We start from the raw sequence: 14,527 nt of genomic DNA, 5'->3' as shown, positions 1-14,527 counted from the left end.
TCCTCTGATGTGCTGCACATGTTTGCAGCTTTTGTCAGATTTAAAACACCATAAACTATTTATTTTATCATTCCAACATCATGCATGAAGTCATATAACTTGAGAAGTATTGCCCCGGTGCATGCTGGGAGGATTTCAAACACACCTACTACCTTCATGTAATTGTCGTTGCATCACTTCAAAATAAGAGCGCTCGATTTATTCAAGATATCCAGCATCGACAGATCAATCATCTAACTGCAAGATCAACAAGAATATTACTATAAAATGGGATTTTTTGGGGGGGTGTTAATTACAGAATTTGAGGTTCAAATGAATAAAATTCACTTTTAATAAAAACGTGTACATGTGAAGACAGAGTTTGTGTTTTTAAATACTGTTCAGAGTCTCAGATGGTGAATTTAAATGTTTAATATAAAGCTCTTTGAAGCTTTTGTGCAAAACAAAATGAAAGACTTTAAGTTGCAGCTGCAGTTCTTATTTCAAATGAAGACATAATCTAATAATGAGGCGTTCAAGTTCCCCCGTCTGTTCCAGACCACGCCCGCTCCCTCGCGGCCGGTACCTGAACCTCCTCTGATCTCCTCGGCCGGAGCCAGGAACACACAATCAGGTACAAGCTCCTCGATCATCACGAAGAGGGGGGGGGGGGTGACATGTGGAGCTGTTCAGCGCCCCCATGTGGAGAGTTACAGGTGGTTCCACGTGAGGAGTGAAGCAAAGGAAACGCGTCTTCTGGAGAGACTTGCACTGTCACCACGTGTCCACCAGATGGCGCCAGACCACCGAGAGAAACCCCTCGGTCTTCTTCCGGGACGCTTTTAGTTTAGCACTTTCTAAATATATTAATGAGTTCACTCTTTTTGGTGAATGTGTGTTTTTTTGCATCTCGGTTTTGGTCGTCATGGCGCCCGGCGTTCGCCCGGACGTTCCTGCGACATCCCATAATGTGACGCGTCCTCCAGGTCGCGGCGGAGCGAACGGTGAGAAAGGCGACCGAGGAGAGAGGGGCTTCGCGGGGGTCTCGGGCCCCATGGGGCCGAAGGGAGAGTCCGGCTCCGGTTCCTCCTCTCAGGGAGGAGGAGGACAGAAGGTAGAACCCAGAACCCGTCTCTCTGAGCAGGAGAAGTGACCTGAGCCGACATCCTCATCATCGTGTTTCTGTCCATCAGGGAGAGAACGGGGCCAAAGGGGCCAAAGGGGCCCTCGGCGCCGGATACGCCGGTATCAAAGGAGACCCCGGTGCTCAGGGGCCTCCCGGGGCCCCCGGTCCAGCCGGACCCTCAGGGAGCGTGGTGACCCTCAAGGACGGCTCGGTTCTGAACCAGGGACAAGATGGAGAACCTGTGAGTCCACGTTGTTGTTGTTGTTGTTGTTGTGTGTATTTTATGAGTCTCTCACCGATGGCCGGTTTTCTTCTTCCAGGGCGACCCGGGAGAGGACGGCAGCGCTGTGAGTCTCTTCCTGTTCCTGTTGAGCTGACCTGGTTCTGAGACTCTGACCTGGTTCTGAGACTCTGTTCTGGATTTGTTTCTTCAGGGTCCCGTCGGACCGCCAGGGGTACCGGGGAGTCCGGGAGCGTCTGGAGCCCGGGGCCAGAAGGTCGTGGTGGAGATGCTTTGTGCTCAGTGACAACATTCTGAGTTCATTCAGCGTAACGATGTGTGTTGTTTCCAGGGTGACCTCGGAGAGGGTCAACCGGGACCCAGAGGCCCCCCGGGACCTCCTGGACCCGGCACCGGGGACCGGCCGGTACGTGGCGCCGCAGACACCTTTCTGTCCTCTCTCAACCGACTCAAGAGTTTCACGTTTTCCTCCGCAGACGTTCTTCGACATGGAGGGGTCGGGGGCCACGGACTCGGGTCGGGTACGTTGAGGCGGACCAGAACCAGACGGGCTCGGGCCTTTAGTCTCTGCACAGCGTGATGATGTGATTTGTTTTTCAGCAGGGGGGCCGGGGTCTTCCGGGCCTCCCGGGGCCTCCCGGCCCTCCAGGGGTCTCTGTGGCTCTGGGGCCCAACGGAGCGGTGGCCTTCGGACCTCCGGGACTGGATGGAGTCCCCGGTCTGCCGGTGAGTTCACTGGGAGACGGAGAGATGAAACTTTTTGATTAAAGTCATTAAATTCATAATAAAATGTATGTCCATGTTATTAAATATGAGAAGTTATTGAATAAATATGAGATGTTATTAAATACTGTACCGGGCCCCTACCGGCTGTGTGCGGTTCCAGGGTCCTCCTGGTCCTCCTGGGAGACCCGGATCCAAAGAGAAGGTACTGGACTACAGACTTCACGCTGCTGAACGTTTCTCTCAGCTTTTCAGAATAAAAGCTTCAGGCCTTTATTTCCTCTCCAGGGAGACGACGGGGAGCTCGGCCTTCCGGGAGCAGCTGGAGAAAAGGTGATTTTCCGAGCCGGCGGTTGGATCCCCGTCTCGACTCGACCTTCATCTTCTTCTTCCTCTTTGTCTGCAGCGCGCCGAGCAAGAGGCCAACTTATTCACCCGCCTGTTTTCTTACTTTGCTCCATCCTCTACGGTGTGTAATGGGTCTCAGGTACTGGGGGGCTCTGCTCTGGTGGTTTCCTTTATTCAGCCTCCGTTTCACCTCTTCCTCTCTGAACCCCGACCTTCGACCTTCCTCTCTGAACCCCGACCTTCCTCTCCGCATGCCCTCTTCTTCCTCACTTTGCTCTCTCTCTCCTCACGAGAGTCTAACTGTCCTCCGTCACCCCAGGGTGCTCAGGGTGACCTCGGACTGCCTGGCGCCGTGGGGCAAGGCGGGCTGGCGGGGCTTCCAGGTCCCATGGGACCAGTCGGACCCTCTGGACCCCCCGGGCCCCCGGGGCCCCCGTCCCGCTTCGGTCACGTGAGTACGGGTGCACGCATGTTGTTCGGGTCGCGTGGACCGGACTCTGACTGAGCCTCTCCTCCTGCTCCCTGCAGGGGGTCCGGGACGGATACGAGACCCACGAGGACTCACCTGGACTCGGTGGCCCCCCTGGACCTCAGGTACCCCCCTCAGCCCGACCTCGGCCCTTCTCTCTGCAGGAGACCCTCGGCCTCATGATTCTGTGTGTTCTGTGTTGCAGGGCCCGCCGGGCATCGGCGGTCTACCTGTGAGTACACTCACCTGTTGTTGTTGTTGTTGTTGTTGACGGAGGGGTCTTGTTGAGAAATGTGTCATCGTGATCTCCAGGGTCGGCCGGGTATGCCGGGGAACCACGGAGACAAAGGATCACAGGGATCCACTGGATCTCCTGGGATTCCCGGTATCGACGGGTTCACCGGAATGCCGGTAGGAGGCCAGATGCATTCTGGGATTTGTGGTTTTTGCCACCATATTACAGAAAATAAAAACAATAGTATTTTTATGGCTCTAATAATGTAATAATAATATTTTTTGGGGCGATAAGGGAACCGCAGGAGCGAGAGGAGAGGCGGTGAGTCTTTGATTAATAAATAATAATCATTTATAATTATTCATGGTTATTATTTTCTCTATCTCAACGTAAACCTGCTCTTTTTTCTTTTTCTTTTTCAGGGTCTGCCGGGGCGAGACCTAGCTGGACCTCCGGGCACCCCCGGGCCTCCAGGACCAGTCTCCTACCAGACCAGCGATGTGAGTCTGAGGGCCACGACCCCGGGAGATGCCGTGGACCCCTGAACGCCTCATTAACGCGTGACTCATCTTCACTAACTGCCCGTCCACCGACACTAACGCCTAACTTTGTCTTGTAGTATAATGACGTGTATTGGACTGAAGGGTCGCAGGTGAGTTGATCCCTAACGACCTTTAGGAACTAATCCATGAATCCTCCCCCTCCTCGGTTCTCTCTCTTCACGCCGTCTCTCTCTCTCTCTCCCAGGAAGCGGCCGGCGGCGCGGGCCGAGCAGGTTTCCCGGTGAGCATCGGGGTCGATTATGAAATGTGTTTTCACAAGAATGGAGGAAAGTGTCGAGTATTAAGCGTGTTTCTATTTTAACTTAGGGGCCCTCGGGACCCAAAGGAGACAAGGGAGACACGGGCTCTCCAGGATATGCACCGAAAGTAAGAGAATAAGAGATGATGTTGCATTTCATACACAAAGATGCTGAATTCTTTAGATTTTGTGCAGTATTGCAAAGATCAGGAGGATCAACATGAGACTCAGGAAGAGCAGAAAGAACCATGACCCTTAAATTAATGAGGTTCATAATTAAGGTTAATAATATCAGTCTCAACATCATTTGGTCGTTTAAATTCACCATCTGACGGCTCAAATTCACGACATCCGACTCTCTTTATATTAATCTCTGTCCAACATATAAATAAATATATGCTCTGCAACTTTAAGAAATACTTCTTTTTTCTTCCTCTTTTATTTTGAAAAACACCGCCGATATCTCGCCCTACAAAGTAAAAGCGGCACATTTGTTGCGTCTGTGTGTTGAGTTGCTGGTGTGGTTGTGTCCAGGGGGAGAAAGGAGAACCCGGCCTCATCCTGGGGCCCGACGGGAGGCCCCAGTACCTCGGGGGTCTGGCGGGGCGGCCGGTAAAACCTGTTAAACCTCTTTAAGTGACGTCATGACCTTGAAACTCGAGTGTTCACGCTGTGTGTGTCTTACAGGGCGCCGCCGGCCTCCCCGGCCCCGGGGGCCCCGAGGGCCCCGAGGGCCCCGCGGTGCGTACCGGATCATTACGATCTCCCACATTTTGAGTGACTGCTGTGATGACATCATCGTAATAAACCCGCGTGGCTCTCTCGTTCTTCTCCTCCAGGGTCCGTACGGGCCCTCAGGACCGAAGGGGGAGCTCGGGATACCGGGCCGACCGGTGAGTAGACGGCCCACACGGGTCCCCACGGTGCGCTTCATAGCTAACGACGGCTTCCACCGCAGGGCCGGCCGGGGCTGAACGGGCCCCGAGGGGAGAAGGGCCAAGGCTCCGGATACGGATCCGGTTACGCCGTGAGTGTCGCACATTCAGTCGTCTTTTAAAAAGGTTTAACTTCACCGTTTGTTGTTAATACTCGCCGCTGTGCCCCAGGGTGCTCCGGGGCCACCGGGCCCGCCCGGGCCTCCCGGACCTTCAGGACCGTCCCTCCACACCGACGGAGTCAGAGTGAGGCTTCTCTTCATCCGTTGGTTCATTCCGTTGCGTTTCCAGGAAGTGAAGCAGCTAAGTGTTGATGTGTTGAACGTAATAAGATGCGATTGATCTTTATCGCCCCCAGGGCTACGAGGACCGCTCCAGGTACCACCCAGGTAAGACCCCTCCTTAAAGGAACAGTACCTCTCCTCTCGATGCCGCTCTGCAGTCACACTCGTCTCCTCCGTAGCCGTCAAAGGAGAGAAAGGCGACCGCGGACCACCGGGGGCGCTACAGATCACAGGTAGCTCCTCTGGGTGCAGGAGAAGAAGCCCGAGAGGTCCGTGTTGTTTGTGCAGAGCGATCCTAAGCCCCGCCTCTTTGTGCTGCAGGTGCTGGCTCCACCGTGGACCTCCACACGCTGAGGGTGAGCCTCCGCCCCGGCCTCCACGCCTCCTCTCCGCTGGCGGCGGAGGATCTTTTTGACGTCTTTCTGTTTATTTCTGTGCAGAATGAGTTGAAAGGTGAAACGGGCGAACCGGGCTTCAAAGGAGAGAAAGGAGAACCCAGCGGCGGCTACTACGACCCCCGCTACGGGGGCAGCGGGGGGCCCGGAGTCCCCGGAGCTCCCGTAAGACGCCGGCGCCTGAAAGCTTTCTGCTCATGGAAGTCCACATCTAAAGGACTATCTGTCCTTCTCCTTCAGGGCCAGAGAGGAGAGTCCATCGTGGGCCCACCGGGCCCTCAGGGGCCGACGGGGCAACCAGGAAGAGGCTACGATGGGCCGGCCGGACACCCGGGGCCGCCCGGACCCCCAGGAGCCTCAGTACATGGGACACACAGGGGCTCACAGAGTGAGTCATACCCTCATGGAGGCTTCTGTCTTACCTTTCAAAATAAAAGCCCCGTCACAGCTGTGTTTTGATCGTTTATTGATGAAGTCTGATGACGGTCCTCTTCTTGAATGACAGCTATCAATATTCCTGGACCCCCGGGACCCCCTGGAGTGCCCGGACAGCCTGGATACTCCTCCGGGGTGAGAGAGCATCCGATCCGTCGACTTCAATTCCTCAATATCGAACAAATATGTCATTCAAGTACAATCACCGCCCGGCTGAGTGAGTGTTGGTGTGTCCAGGTGACGGTGTTGAGGTCTTACGACATCATGACGGCCACCGCCAGGAGGCAGCCCGAGGGCGCGCTGGTCTACGTCATCGAGCAGATGGACCTCTACATCCGGGTCCGAGACGGACTTCGTCAAGTCCAGGTACCAAGAGAGAAAATGAAATCATCAAGAGGGGCCACAAAAGACTTCACGTATATTTATGGAGTTGTATCTTTTATTTTGTCAGCTCGGGAGCTACATCGCTTTGCCCGGCGTGGACGTGAGTGTTCTTCCTCTTCCTCTTCTTCTTCCTCTTCATGTACGATGTGGGGTTGTTGTTTGATGCGAGGCTCTTGGTCTTCAGAGTAATGAGGTCACGGCCGTGGAGTCGCCGGTCGTCCCCTATTCCCCGGACCACCACTCCAACACCGCCGCACACGACTCCCAGAGGCCACCGGAGAGTCCGGTCCACCCGGACCCGCATCACCTGGACCCCAGATACACAACCCACTCTGACCCCCGGTACCCAACCCACTCTGATCCTAGAAACCCAACCCACTCTGACCCCCGGTACCCAACCCACTCTGATCCTAGAAACCCAACCCACTCAGATCCCCAACACCCAACCCACTCTGATCCTAGGAACCCAACCCACTCTGATCCTCATTACCCAACCCACTCTGATCCTAGGAACCCAACCCACTCTGACCCCCAGTACCCAACCCACTCTGATCCCCATTACCCAACCCACTCTGATCCTAGGAACCCAACCCACTCTGACCCCCAGTACCCAACCCACTCTGATCCCCATTACCCAACCCACTCTGATACCCAACACCCAACCCACTCTGATCCTAGAAACCCAACCCACTCTGATCCCCATTACCCAACCCACTCTGATACCCAACACCCAACCCACTCTGATCCTAGAAACCCAACCCACTCTGACCCTAGGAACCCAACCCACTCTGATCCCCATTACCCAACCCACTCTGACCCTAGGAACCCAACCCACTCTGATCCCCATTACCCAACCCACTCTGATACCCAACACCCAACCCACTCTGATACCCAACACCCAACCCACTCTGATCCTAGAAACCCAACCCACTCTGACCCTAGGAACCCAACCCACTCTGATCCCCATTACCCAACCCACTCTGACCCTAGGAACCCAACCCACTCTGATCCCCATTACCCAACCCACTCTGACCCTAGGAACCCAACCCACTCTGATCCCCATTACCCAACCCACTCTGACCCTAGGAACCCAACCCACTCTGATCCCCATTACCCAACCCACTCTGACCCTAGGAACCCAACCCACTCTGATCCCCATTACCCAACCCACTCTGACCCTAGAAACCAACCTGACCCAAGATATCAGCCGGATCCGCGGTACCCTCCTCCAACGGATCCCAGGTTTCCGAGTTACTCGGACCGGATCAATCACCCAGACGGGAGGACTCCTGTGAATCCGTCCCACGAGCGTCCCGCCTCCCCGGAGACTCGTTACGCCGTCACTCCCCAGCGGAGACCGCCTCCTCCTGTGGCCCAGTCTCCAGTCCACCATCACACCTCAGGTCCAGGGGTAAGAGAGAACCGGCACATCTTCCGCTCCGGGTCTTTACCGTGAAATGGCCGATTAGGATTCAGCCCGTCGGTGTTCCCACAGCTCCACCTCATCGCCCTGAACGGCCCTCAGACCGGCTCCATGCGGGGCATCCGCGGCGCCGACTTCCTGTGCTTCACTCAGGCTCAGGCCATCGGCATGAAGGGGACCTTCAGGGCCTTCCTGTCCGCCAGGCTGCAGGACCTGCACAGCATCGTCCGCAAGGCCGACAGGGACCGCATGCCGATCGTCAACCTGAAGGTGCCGATGGAGTAGTTTAAAGTGACTGTGAACCGGCGGCTGGTTAGCTTAGCTTAGCACAAACACTGTAAATAAGGGGAAGCGGCTAGCCTGATCGCCTAGTCGTCTCATCTTCGCAGGACGAGGTTCTGTTCGACAGCTGGGAGGGTGTGTTCAACGGCGGCCGGCTGAAGGACAACGTGCCCATCTACTCCTTCGACGGCAAAGATGTCCTCAGCGACGCCACATGGTGAGCGCGGGGCCAGATGAATGTTCCGGTAGCTTGTGAGACATCAGAAGCAGTTTAAGCACGGTTGACTTGTCACACTTTATTACAGGAACGTTCACGAATGGATCAGGAATCTCTGAGCAAGACTGCCAGAGGTTTTCCATCCTTTATACACGCCAGTTTGGTGTTTTCCATGAAAACTCTCACTTTTATTCATCAAATAAATTTCAGAATGAATATAAAATCTAGTCCAGACGTTGACGAGGTTATAAATAATGATTTTTATAGTAAATATTAATGTAGTTCTTCTTGTGGCTCAAAGGAAGGCCAGTTTTATAGCTTCTCTCAGCAGCATAACTGTTTTCAGCTGCGCTCACATAAAAAGGGTTTTAAAGGGTTTTCTCCCCCTCCGTTAGTCTTCTAAGGCGATAACACAACGTACCATTAGAACACTGGAGATGGGCCTCTACACACTTGTAGAGACTTCATTAACACCAGAGAATAGTCATGTACACTTTAACTATGGAGAGTTATGATTCATTTTATGTTAAAAACAGTGCTTTGTAATAATAATTTCTAAGTGACCCCAAACTTTTGAACAAATGGTATATCAGAAGCGTTGCACGAGCTATTACATAACAGGACAGTGATTAGGATTTTTCCTACACCGACGAACTTTTAAAAACTAATTAAAACCACAAAATCCACCAAAACGTCGTAAACTCACGCTCTTTTTCCCCCTTCTCTCCCCCTCTTCCATCCCCAGGCCAGAGAAGATGCTGTGGCACGGGTCGACCGGCGCCGGGCGCGGCCACGGCGGCACGCTGTGCGAGGCGTGGCGCGTGGGCAGCCAGGCGGTCAGCGGCATGGCGTCGTCGCTGCAGAGCGGCAGCCTGCTGCAGCAGAGCGCCGGCAGCTGCTCCAGCGCCTACGTGGTGCTGTGCATCGAGAACAGCTACGCCGACCAGGCCAGGAGATAGACACACACACGCACACACACACACACACGCACACACACACACACACGCACACACACACACACTGCTTTCCTATTGTAAATAAGTGTTTTGTCATGAAGCCCCTCTTATATGGTGCTAGACAGGATCTCCCACTTATTGGACCTCAGGTGACGCCGGGTTACGCTCGCTCCGGCGGCCATATTTGTAGTCTGTGAATGGTTCATTTATTTGTTTGTGACTTGTCGGCTTGCGGTCGCGATAACGTCGATTTTATACATATTAAAGTGAGCGTGCCTGGTGCTAATGAGGCGTTGAGATTTAGAAACGAGGTCCTGATGATTTACAGAACACAGACTGATTTCTTGGGGACTATTTTCTTCGTAGAAAGTAGTTCCAACATCGTTTTTTGGCCCTTTTTCGTGTGTGAATTGCATTGAAGTCACAGCCACGTGTCCTTTAAGTAAGTTTATCTCAGAGAGGGATTCACCACTGTGACTCGACCAAACATTAACATTGACATCTCTATATTTACATACAGAACGTATCTGTCGGTGCTGGAGTTGAAAATGGAGTCCTTCAAATACTCGGTGCAGTCCAAGAGCAACATAAACGAGTTTAGATGAAATGTTTTCTTTTACTTTCTTTTTTAACACTCTCTGTAACCTTTAGCACTTGCGGGGTTTTTTAAGTCTTGCGGCTGTCTTTTCAAATCTTATTTCTCGGCAGTAACAAATGGATATTTATTTTTTTATAAAACGCGCTTCTAGTATAATGTGATTAAAACAATTACAACATTTTCCAAATGCATCCAGCAGACGTGCAACGCCGACACACGGACGCCTCCCGCTGCTCGCCATGCTTATCTCCAGGATTCAGCCGCTACGCGTCTCGCGTCATGTTTTCATGTGCCATCAACATTTGTATGTTTTTCTTTTTCTTGTGTGAGCAACATTTTGAATAAACCTGAGTGGAAAAGTGTTTCTCACGTCACGGTTCCTGCTTTCAGCGGCTCCTCCAGTCATTATGCTTCAAAGACGCAGTATCTGTGAATATCATGCAACCTGTTGTGTTGGATATCTTTATATTCACAGCGATAAACGTCAGCATCTCTCTCTAAGAAGTAAATCAAACTAAAGTACTCAACTGACACACGGTGCTGGTTCATGACATCATTTTACATTTATTATTACAGTTAAAAACTATTGCTGCACCTACCCACACCCCAGATATCCTAGATTTTTTTTTGTATGTGTAAAACTTTGACTAAAACTGTATATTTATAGTTTAATGACTAATTAGAGCCCACACACAACAAAGCACTTTAATACATTTTTATACCTGATTACTCTTTTCTTATTGCTTTCTTTTTGTATTTATCGTTATTGCCATCTGTCTCTGCCCCTCGGGGACATTAAAGCTTCGCTAATGACATCATGTGACCACAGATATCATGACACACACAACAAATAGTAAAGAACATTTAAAAATGGCATGCATACACAAAAAGTGTAGAAAATTCAAATTCATTAGGAAGAAATATGTACAAAGTGTTTCCTCTCCCAGATTCATCTTTCTATGTGGGCCATCCGGTCTGGTTACTATGGCAACGCTCGCGGCGTCTCGCAGACGGGGCGCCGGCCGGCGGCGAGCGTCTTGTAGTTCAGTCCGATCACGAGCGAGCAGAACTCGCTGAGGTCCACGAAGTCGCAGCAGACGACGTTGACCTCGCCCGCCTCCCGGCCCGGCCGCTGCTCGCTCGCCCAGCGGAGCAGCGGCGAGAGAGCCCTCAGGGTCATCCTCCTCATGCCCTGGAGGGGGTGGAGGAGGACGTAGGGGGCGTCTTCCGTCAGGTTCAGGCCGGTGACGTAGAAACCAGCTGGACAGCAAACAGGTAAAGTCTTTTATTGTGTAATTCTGCTTGTATTTTGAGAGGTGATTTTAATATTTCCTCCTCCCCTGCATACCTGGTCTTGCTCTGTGCTTCTGGTCCTCCAGGTAAGCAATCACCTTCTTAGGATCCGGGCTGTCGGCATACCTGGGGTCAGTTTAAAGGTTTAAAGAATGACCTTTTGATCTGATGAAATGAATGTGAGATTAACCACGGAACACAACAGGTAAACACGTCTTTAAACCAGAACCCCTGGAGACGACGTACCAGTACGGGATCTCAGCCCACAGCTCGGGGTGCTGCAGCACCACCTGCTGGTCGCCATAGGAAACAACGAGCTGCTGACCTCTGGACCAGCAGGACCGCAGAGTGGGGACGTCCTGCAGGTAAGGAAATGCATTTCATATCAATGTGGAACAGAGAATCCTGACAGGTGTGACGCCGGTGGCAGCCTAATAAATAATCTTTAAATTATATTATTCACCATAAAACTCTCACCTGCGAGGGGCAGAGCTTCTCTCCGTACAGCGTGGTGATGTACTCCACCAGGTGGGAGTGATCTTCAGGGGTTAGAGATTCAAAATGAGAGCAGGAGACGATGACCACCTCCTTTGGGTGAGCGTCCAGCCAGACGGCCAGTTCATCCAGGGCCTCCTGCAGGGACACGCACGAGAGTGTGTGTGGGTCATGCGAGACGGAGTATGTGTGTGGATCTGAGAGTGTGTGTGTAGATCCTGTTAAACTGAGATTGTGTGTGTGTGTGTGTGTGTGTGTGTGTACCTTCACGGTCGTCAGTGTGTAGATGCCGTGGGCGAAGAACAGTGTGTGGCCCCCCGTCGGCTTCCTGGCGATCCGCAGGTCCAAGAAACGAACGCCGAGTTCACACTGACCACTGAGGACCGATTGCTACACGCACACACACACACACACACACACACACACACACACACACACACACATTAGATAGCATCTAACCAGATAATGCAGTACTTCTACTTTACATTTCATAGGCAAATACTTTGTATTCATATCAATTTCATATATATATATATATATATATACTACAAACAATAGGTTTGACGCCACTTGAACGCACCACCAGAGGTTTGACACCACCTGAACGCACCACCAGAGGCCTGATCGTCCCACCTCCAACCCTCCCCAGGACAGGTGTTATTTGGGGCTCGCTTACCTGCGTGGTGGCCCAGCGGGAGACGCAGGGTCGAGTCCAGCAGGGGACCAGCCAGTCCATCGCCCTGAGGAGGCAGGGCTCCGACCTCAGGACCGGAGAGGAGACGTCCAGGCAGAACGACATGCTGTCATGGCTCCCTGTGAAGTCAGACAACAATATGGATACATATATGTGTGTGCACACCGTGTACAAACAAGCCCGTCAACATGCCCCGGTATGTCCTCCTGTACCGGGGATCGCCAGGTTCCACAGCGGGACATCCTGCAGCTCCTGCGGCAGACGGGACATCCAGTCCGGGTTCCCGCTGAGCTTTAACCGCCTTTCTTCTTCCATGTTCTTGTTTTTTATTCCTTCTCTATTCAGCTAAATGTGGACGGTTGTCATTGCTCCTCTTCCTCCTTTTCAATACGAGACCGGTTTGTTGACAATGTCTTCCGGAACGAAAAAAACACATACAAAACGGCTAAGCTAGCGGACGTATCGAGCGAGCACTTCTTGCCTTCAAAATAAAACCGGAAATGAAAAGCGGCAGAAGTTTGTTAACGAAACAAAAGGTTGTAATTCTTTTGTACTTCTCACATTAACAGTTAAATGACGTAATCATACCATTGATGATGTGCATGTAAACTATTTTGGGTAATATGTATTGATATGAGGTTCTGAATCTTCTTGAATTAACTTTTAAGAGTCAGTACATTTCCATGTGTTTAATTGTTCCTAAATTGTTCTTTAATTGTGAAAACATTTTTTTTTAAAGTTCCTATTCCACCTGGATAGTATACTATGACCAGGCACGTGCACAGACATTTTGGGGGGCAGGTGCTCAAACCAAAAAAAAGGGCACCCAATGCCAAAAATGTTTTGTGACAGAGTTGAAGCATAAGCAGCATTACACTGATGAAGCTGTCCTCGACCTGCGTCTCCTCTGGCAGCATCAGACCGCTAGCTTACATTTTCTTTATGAATAAAGATGAATTATTATATAGCAACAACAGTACAAGCGTTCTGATTGGCTAATGGTCGTCATGCCAGCCACGTATCGCCCTCCTGGTCTGATACGGATCTGTATTGCCCTCTAACGTCATTTCAAAATGAGCGATATTGATAGACATGAACAGCCAAGAGCAGTGGTCCTCAAACTAAGGCCTGTGGGCCGAATACGGCCCGCCTCCACATTTGGCCCGGCCCTCTGAACAAGAGAGGCCGTATGATTTTTTTTCAGTCTGGCCACGCAAATCCTAGACTATAGCCCGTTAAATAGAACGGAATAAGAATTATCTCTCTCTCTTATCTCCTCTCTTTTCTCTCTCTTCTCTCTCTCTCTCTCTCTCTCTCTCTCCTCTCTCTCTCTCTTTCTCTTTTCTCTCTCCTCTCTCTCCCTCTCTCTATTCTCTAAACATAACTAACGTCAGTAAACAGCTGGACGAGGCTTTGAAATCACGGATTTCGTGAGTTTTTGTTTGTTTATTTTTTTAGGAAACGTCGGACCAGTCGGACCATGTTTTCAGCAGCGCTAATGTTGTGGTCGATTTATCACAAAACAACGTCAGGGGACAAACACGTCATGATCTGTGTGTGATGCTGCGCGTCAGAGGAGAAGGAGGTGCAGCCGTTTGGTGGCGCGAGGAGCACTGCGCGGAGGAGGAAGTGGAGGAGGAGGAGGGAGGGGCGCGGGGGGCTCGTGAGCGTCGCAGAGCATGTCGGGGCGAAATTCTCACAAGAACTCAAATAAATGCCCCGTCGGATATTAAAACACATTTGGGGGGAGTTTATGACAGAGAGAGTAACGTTTATTCTTAAATACTGATGAATGAAAAAAGTGGGCTCCAGCAAAAAGGGCACTTTTCTCATCCAGGGCAAAGGGGCTGGTGCTTGAGCACCACTAGGGCTCTATCTGTGCCTGCATAAAGAGCTTATTAACAGCATGTTACGTGATTTAAATTGTTCTTAACAGAGTTAATATAACACTACTATATACTGCTACGAATACTGTTTGTTTTCATTACATGCATTCTGTTCAATCATAATAAAGATGGCAAGTGTGAAGTTGATGATAATAAGCTAATACAAACATTGTAATCATTACATATGCTGTCGTAACCGTTAAAATGTGATTACATAGTTTTTGGTCCAGATTATCCTCTGAAAGGACAAAGATCGTGTCCTCGCGTAGTGATAACATGAATATCAAAAAGAGCTCTCACTCTGCTTCTATTTAAAGATCGGGTTTGG

At 51.3% G+C, this 14,527-nt stretch overlaps 2 protein-coding genes and 1 long non-coding RNA gene across 7 annotated transcripts in view; 2 read left to right on the top strand and 1 right to left on the bottom strand.

Annotated features, from left to right (window-relative positions):
• The window catches only part of LOC130204337 (collagen alpha-1(XVIII) chain-like), a 42,911-nt gene extending 32,718 nt beyond the window's left edge, over positions 1 to 10,193 (top strand). For 3 of the 5 annotated variants that reach the window (XM_056430987.1, XM_056430986.1, XM_056430983.1), the window contains exons 5-42: positions 520 to 613; positions 966 to 1,093; positions 1,173 to 1,346; positions 1,426 to 1,452; positions 1,540 to 1,602; positions 1,678 to 1,752; positions 1,823 to 1,867; positions 1,947 to 2,072; positions 2,233 to 2,274; positions 2,358 to 2,402; positions 2,476 to 2,538; positions 2,737 to 2,868; positions 2,946 to 3,011; positions 3,092 to 3,118; positions 3,199 to 3,297; positions 3,416 to 3,442; positions 3,544 to 3,621; positions 3,741 to 3,773; positions 3,869 to 3,904; positions 3,991 to 4,050; positions 4,457 to 4,534; positions 4,610 to 4,663; positions 4,762 to 4,815; positions 4,881 to 4,949; positions 5,029 to 5,103; positions 5,216 to 5,246; positions 5,321 to 5,374; positions 5,463 to 5,497; positions 5,582 to 5,701; positions 5,777 to 5,924; positions 6,042 to 6,106; positions 6,209 to 6,337; positions 6,423 to 6,455; positions 6,540 to 6,697; positions 7,538 to 7,766; positions 7,851 to 8,048; positions 8,168 to 8,277; positions 9,023 to 10,193. In XM_056430987.1, coding sequence (XP_056286962.1) covers positions 520 to 613; positions 966 to 1,093; positions 1,173 to 1,346; positions 1,426 to 1,452; positions 1,540 to 1,602; positions 1,678 to 1,752; positions 1,823 to 1,867; positions 1,947 to 2,072; positions 2,233 to 2,274; positions 2,358 to 2,402; positions 2,476 to 2,538; positions 2,737 to 2,868; positions 2,946 to 3,011; positions 3,092 to 3,118; positions 3,199 to 3,297; positions 3,416 to 3,442; positions 3,544 to 3,621; positions 3,741 to 3,773; positions 3,869 to 3,904; positions 3,991 to 4,050; positions 4,457 to 4,534; positions 4,610 to 4,663; positions 4,762 to 4,815; positions 4,881 to 4,949; positions 5,029 to 5,103; positions 5,216 to 5,246; positions 5,321 to 5,374; positions 5,463 to 5,497; positions 5,582 to 5,701; positions 5,777 to 5,924; positions 6,042 to 6,106; positions 6,209 to 6,337; positions 6,423 to 6,455; positions 6,540 to 6,697; positions 7,538 to 7,766; positions 7,851 to 8,048; positions 8,168 to 8,277; positions 9,023 to 9,236 — 3,294 coding nt within the window. In that variant the 3' untranslated portion in view covers positions 9,237 to 10,193. The remainder of the gene's footprint in view (positions 1 to 519; positions 614 to 965; positions 1,094 to 1,172; positions 1,347 to 1,425; positions 1,453 to 1,539; positions 1,603 to 1,677; positions 1,753 to 1,822; positions 1,868 to 1,946; positions 2,073 to 2,232; positions 2,275 to 2,357; positions 2,403 to 2,475; positions 2,539 to 2,736; positions 2,869 to 2,945; positions 3,012 to 3,091; positions 3,119 to 3,198; positions 3,298 to 3,415; positions 3,443 to 3,543; positions 3,622 to 3,740; positions 3,774 to 3,868; positions 3,905 to 3,990; positions 4,051 to 4,456; positions 4,535 to 4,609; positions 4,664 to 4,761; positions 4,816 to 4,880; positions 4,950 to 5,028; positions 5,104 to 5,215; positions 5,247 to 5,320; positions 5,375 to 5,462; positions 5,498 to 5,581; positions 5,702 to 5,776; positions 5,925 to 6,041; positions 6,107 to 6,208; positions 6,338 to 6,422; positions 6,456 to 6,539; positions 6,698 to 7,537; positions 7,767 to 7,850; positions 8,049 to 8,167; positions 8,278 to 9,022) is intronic. The other 2 variants (XM_056430984.1, XM_056430985.1) reach the window with 2 other exon arrangements.
• A 176-nt stretch (positions 10,194 to 10,369) lies between these two features.
• Positions 10,370 to 13,535, bottom strand: LOC130204339 (PI-PLC X domain-containing protein 1-like). The gene is made up of 7 exons (XM_056430988.1): positions 12,526 to 13,535; positions 12,296 to 12,432; positions 11,884 to 12,009; positions 11,602 to 11,757; positions 11,371 to 11,483; positions 11,180 to 11,250; positions 10,370 to 11,091 (listed from the first exon to the last, which is right to left on the bottom strand). The coding sequence occupies exons 1-7, from the start codon at positions 12,626 to 12,628 to the stop codon at positions 10,814 to 10,816; spliced, it is 984 nt and encodes a 327-aa protein (XP_056286963.1). The 5' UTR covers positions 12,629 to 13,535; the 3' UTR covers positions 10,370 to 10,813.
• LOC130204341 (uncharacterized) lies at positions 11,165 to 12,345 on the top strand. The gene is made up of 3 exons (XR_008833630.1): positions 11,165 to 11,255; positions 11,351 to 11,489; positions 12,269 to 12,345. It is a non-coding gene; the product is annotated as an uncharacterized LOC130204341 (long non-coding RNA).
• Positions 13,536 to 14,527: the final 992 nt, after the last annotated feature.

The sequence above is a fragment of the Pseudoliparis swirei genome, chromosome 14 (assembly GCF_029220125.1).
Source record: "Pseudoliparis swirei isolate HS2019 ecotype Mariana Trench chromosome 14, NWPU_hadal_v1, whole genome shotgun sequence".
In the NCBI taxonomy this organism is placed as follows: Eukaryota; Metazoa; Chordata; class Actinopteri; order Perciformes; family Liparidae; genus Pseudoliparis; species Pseudoliparis swirei.
The sequence above is the reverse complement of the archived record's forward strand: the minus strand, read 5'-3'. Positions and strand labels throughout refer to the sequence as shown.

Coding starts and splice junctions, on each gene's coding strand:
- LOC130204339 (XM_056430988.1), bottom strand. CDS start 12,628: ATGGAAGAAGAAAGGCGGTTAAAGCTCAGCGGGAACCCGGACTGGATG. Junction 12,010..12,295: donor CCCGCTGGGCCACCACGCAG/GTAAGCGAGCCC, acceptor GTGTGCGTGTAG/CAATCGGTCCTCAGTGGTCA. Junction 11,092..11,179: donor GAAGCACAGAGCAAGACCAG/GTATGCAGGGGA, acceptor TTTGCTGTCCAG/CTGGTTTCTACGTCACCGGC.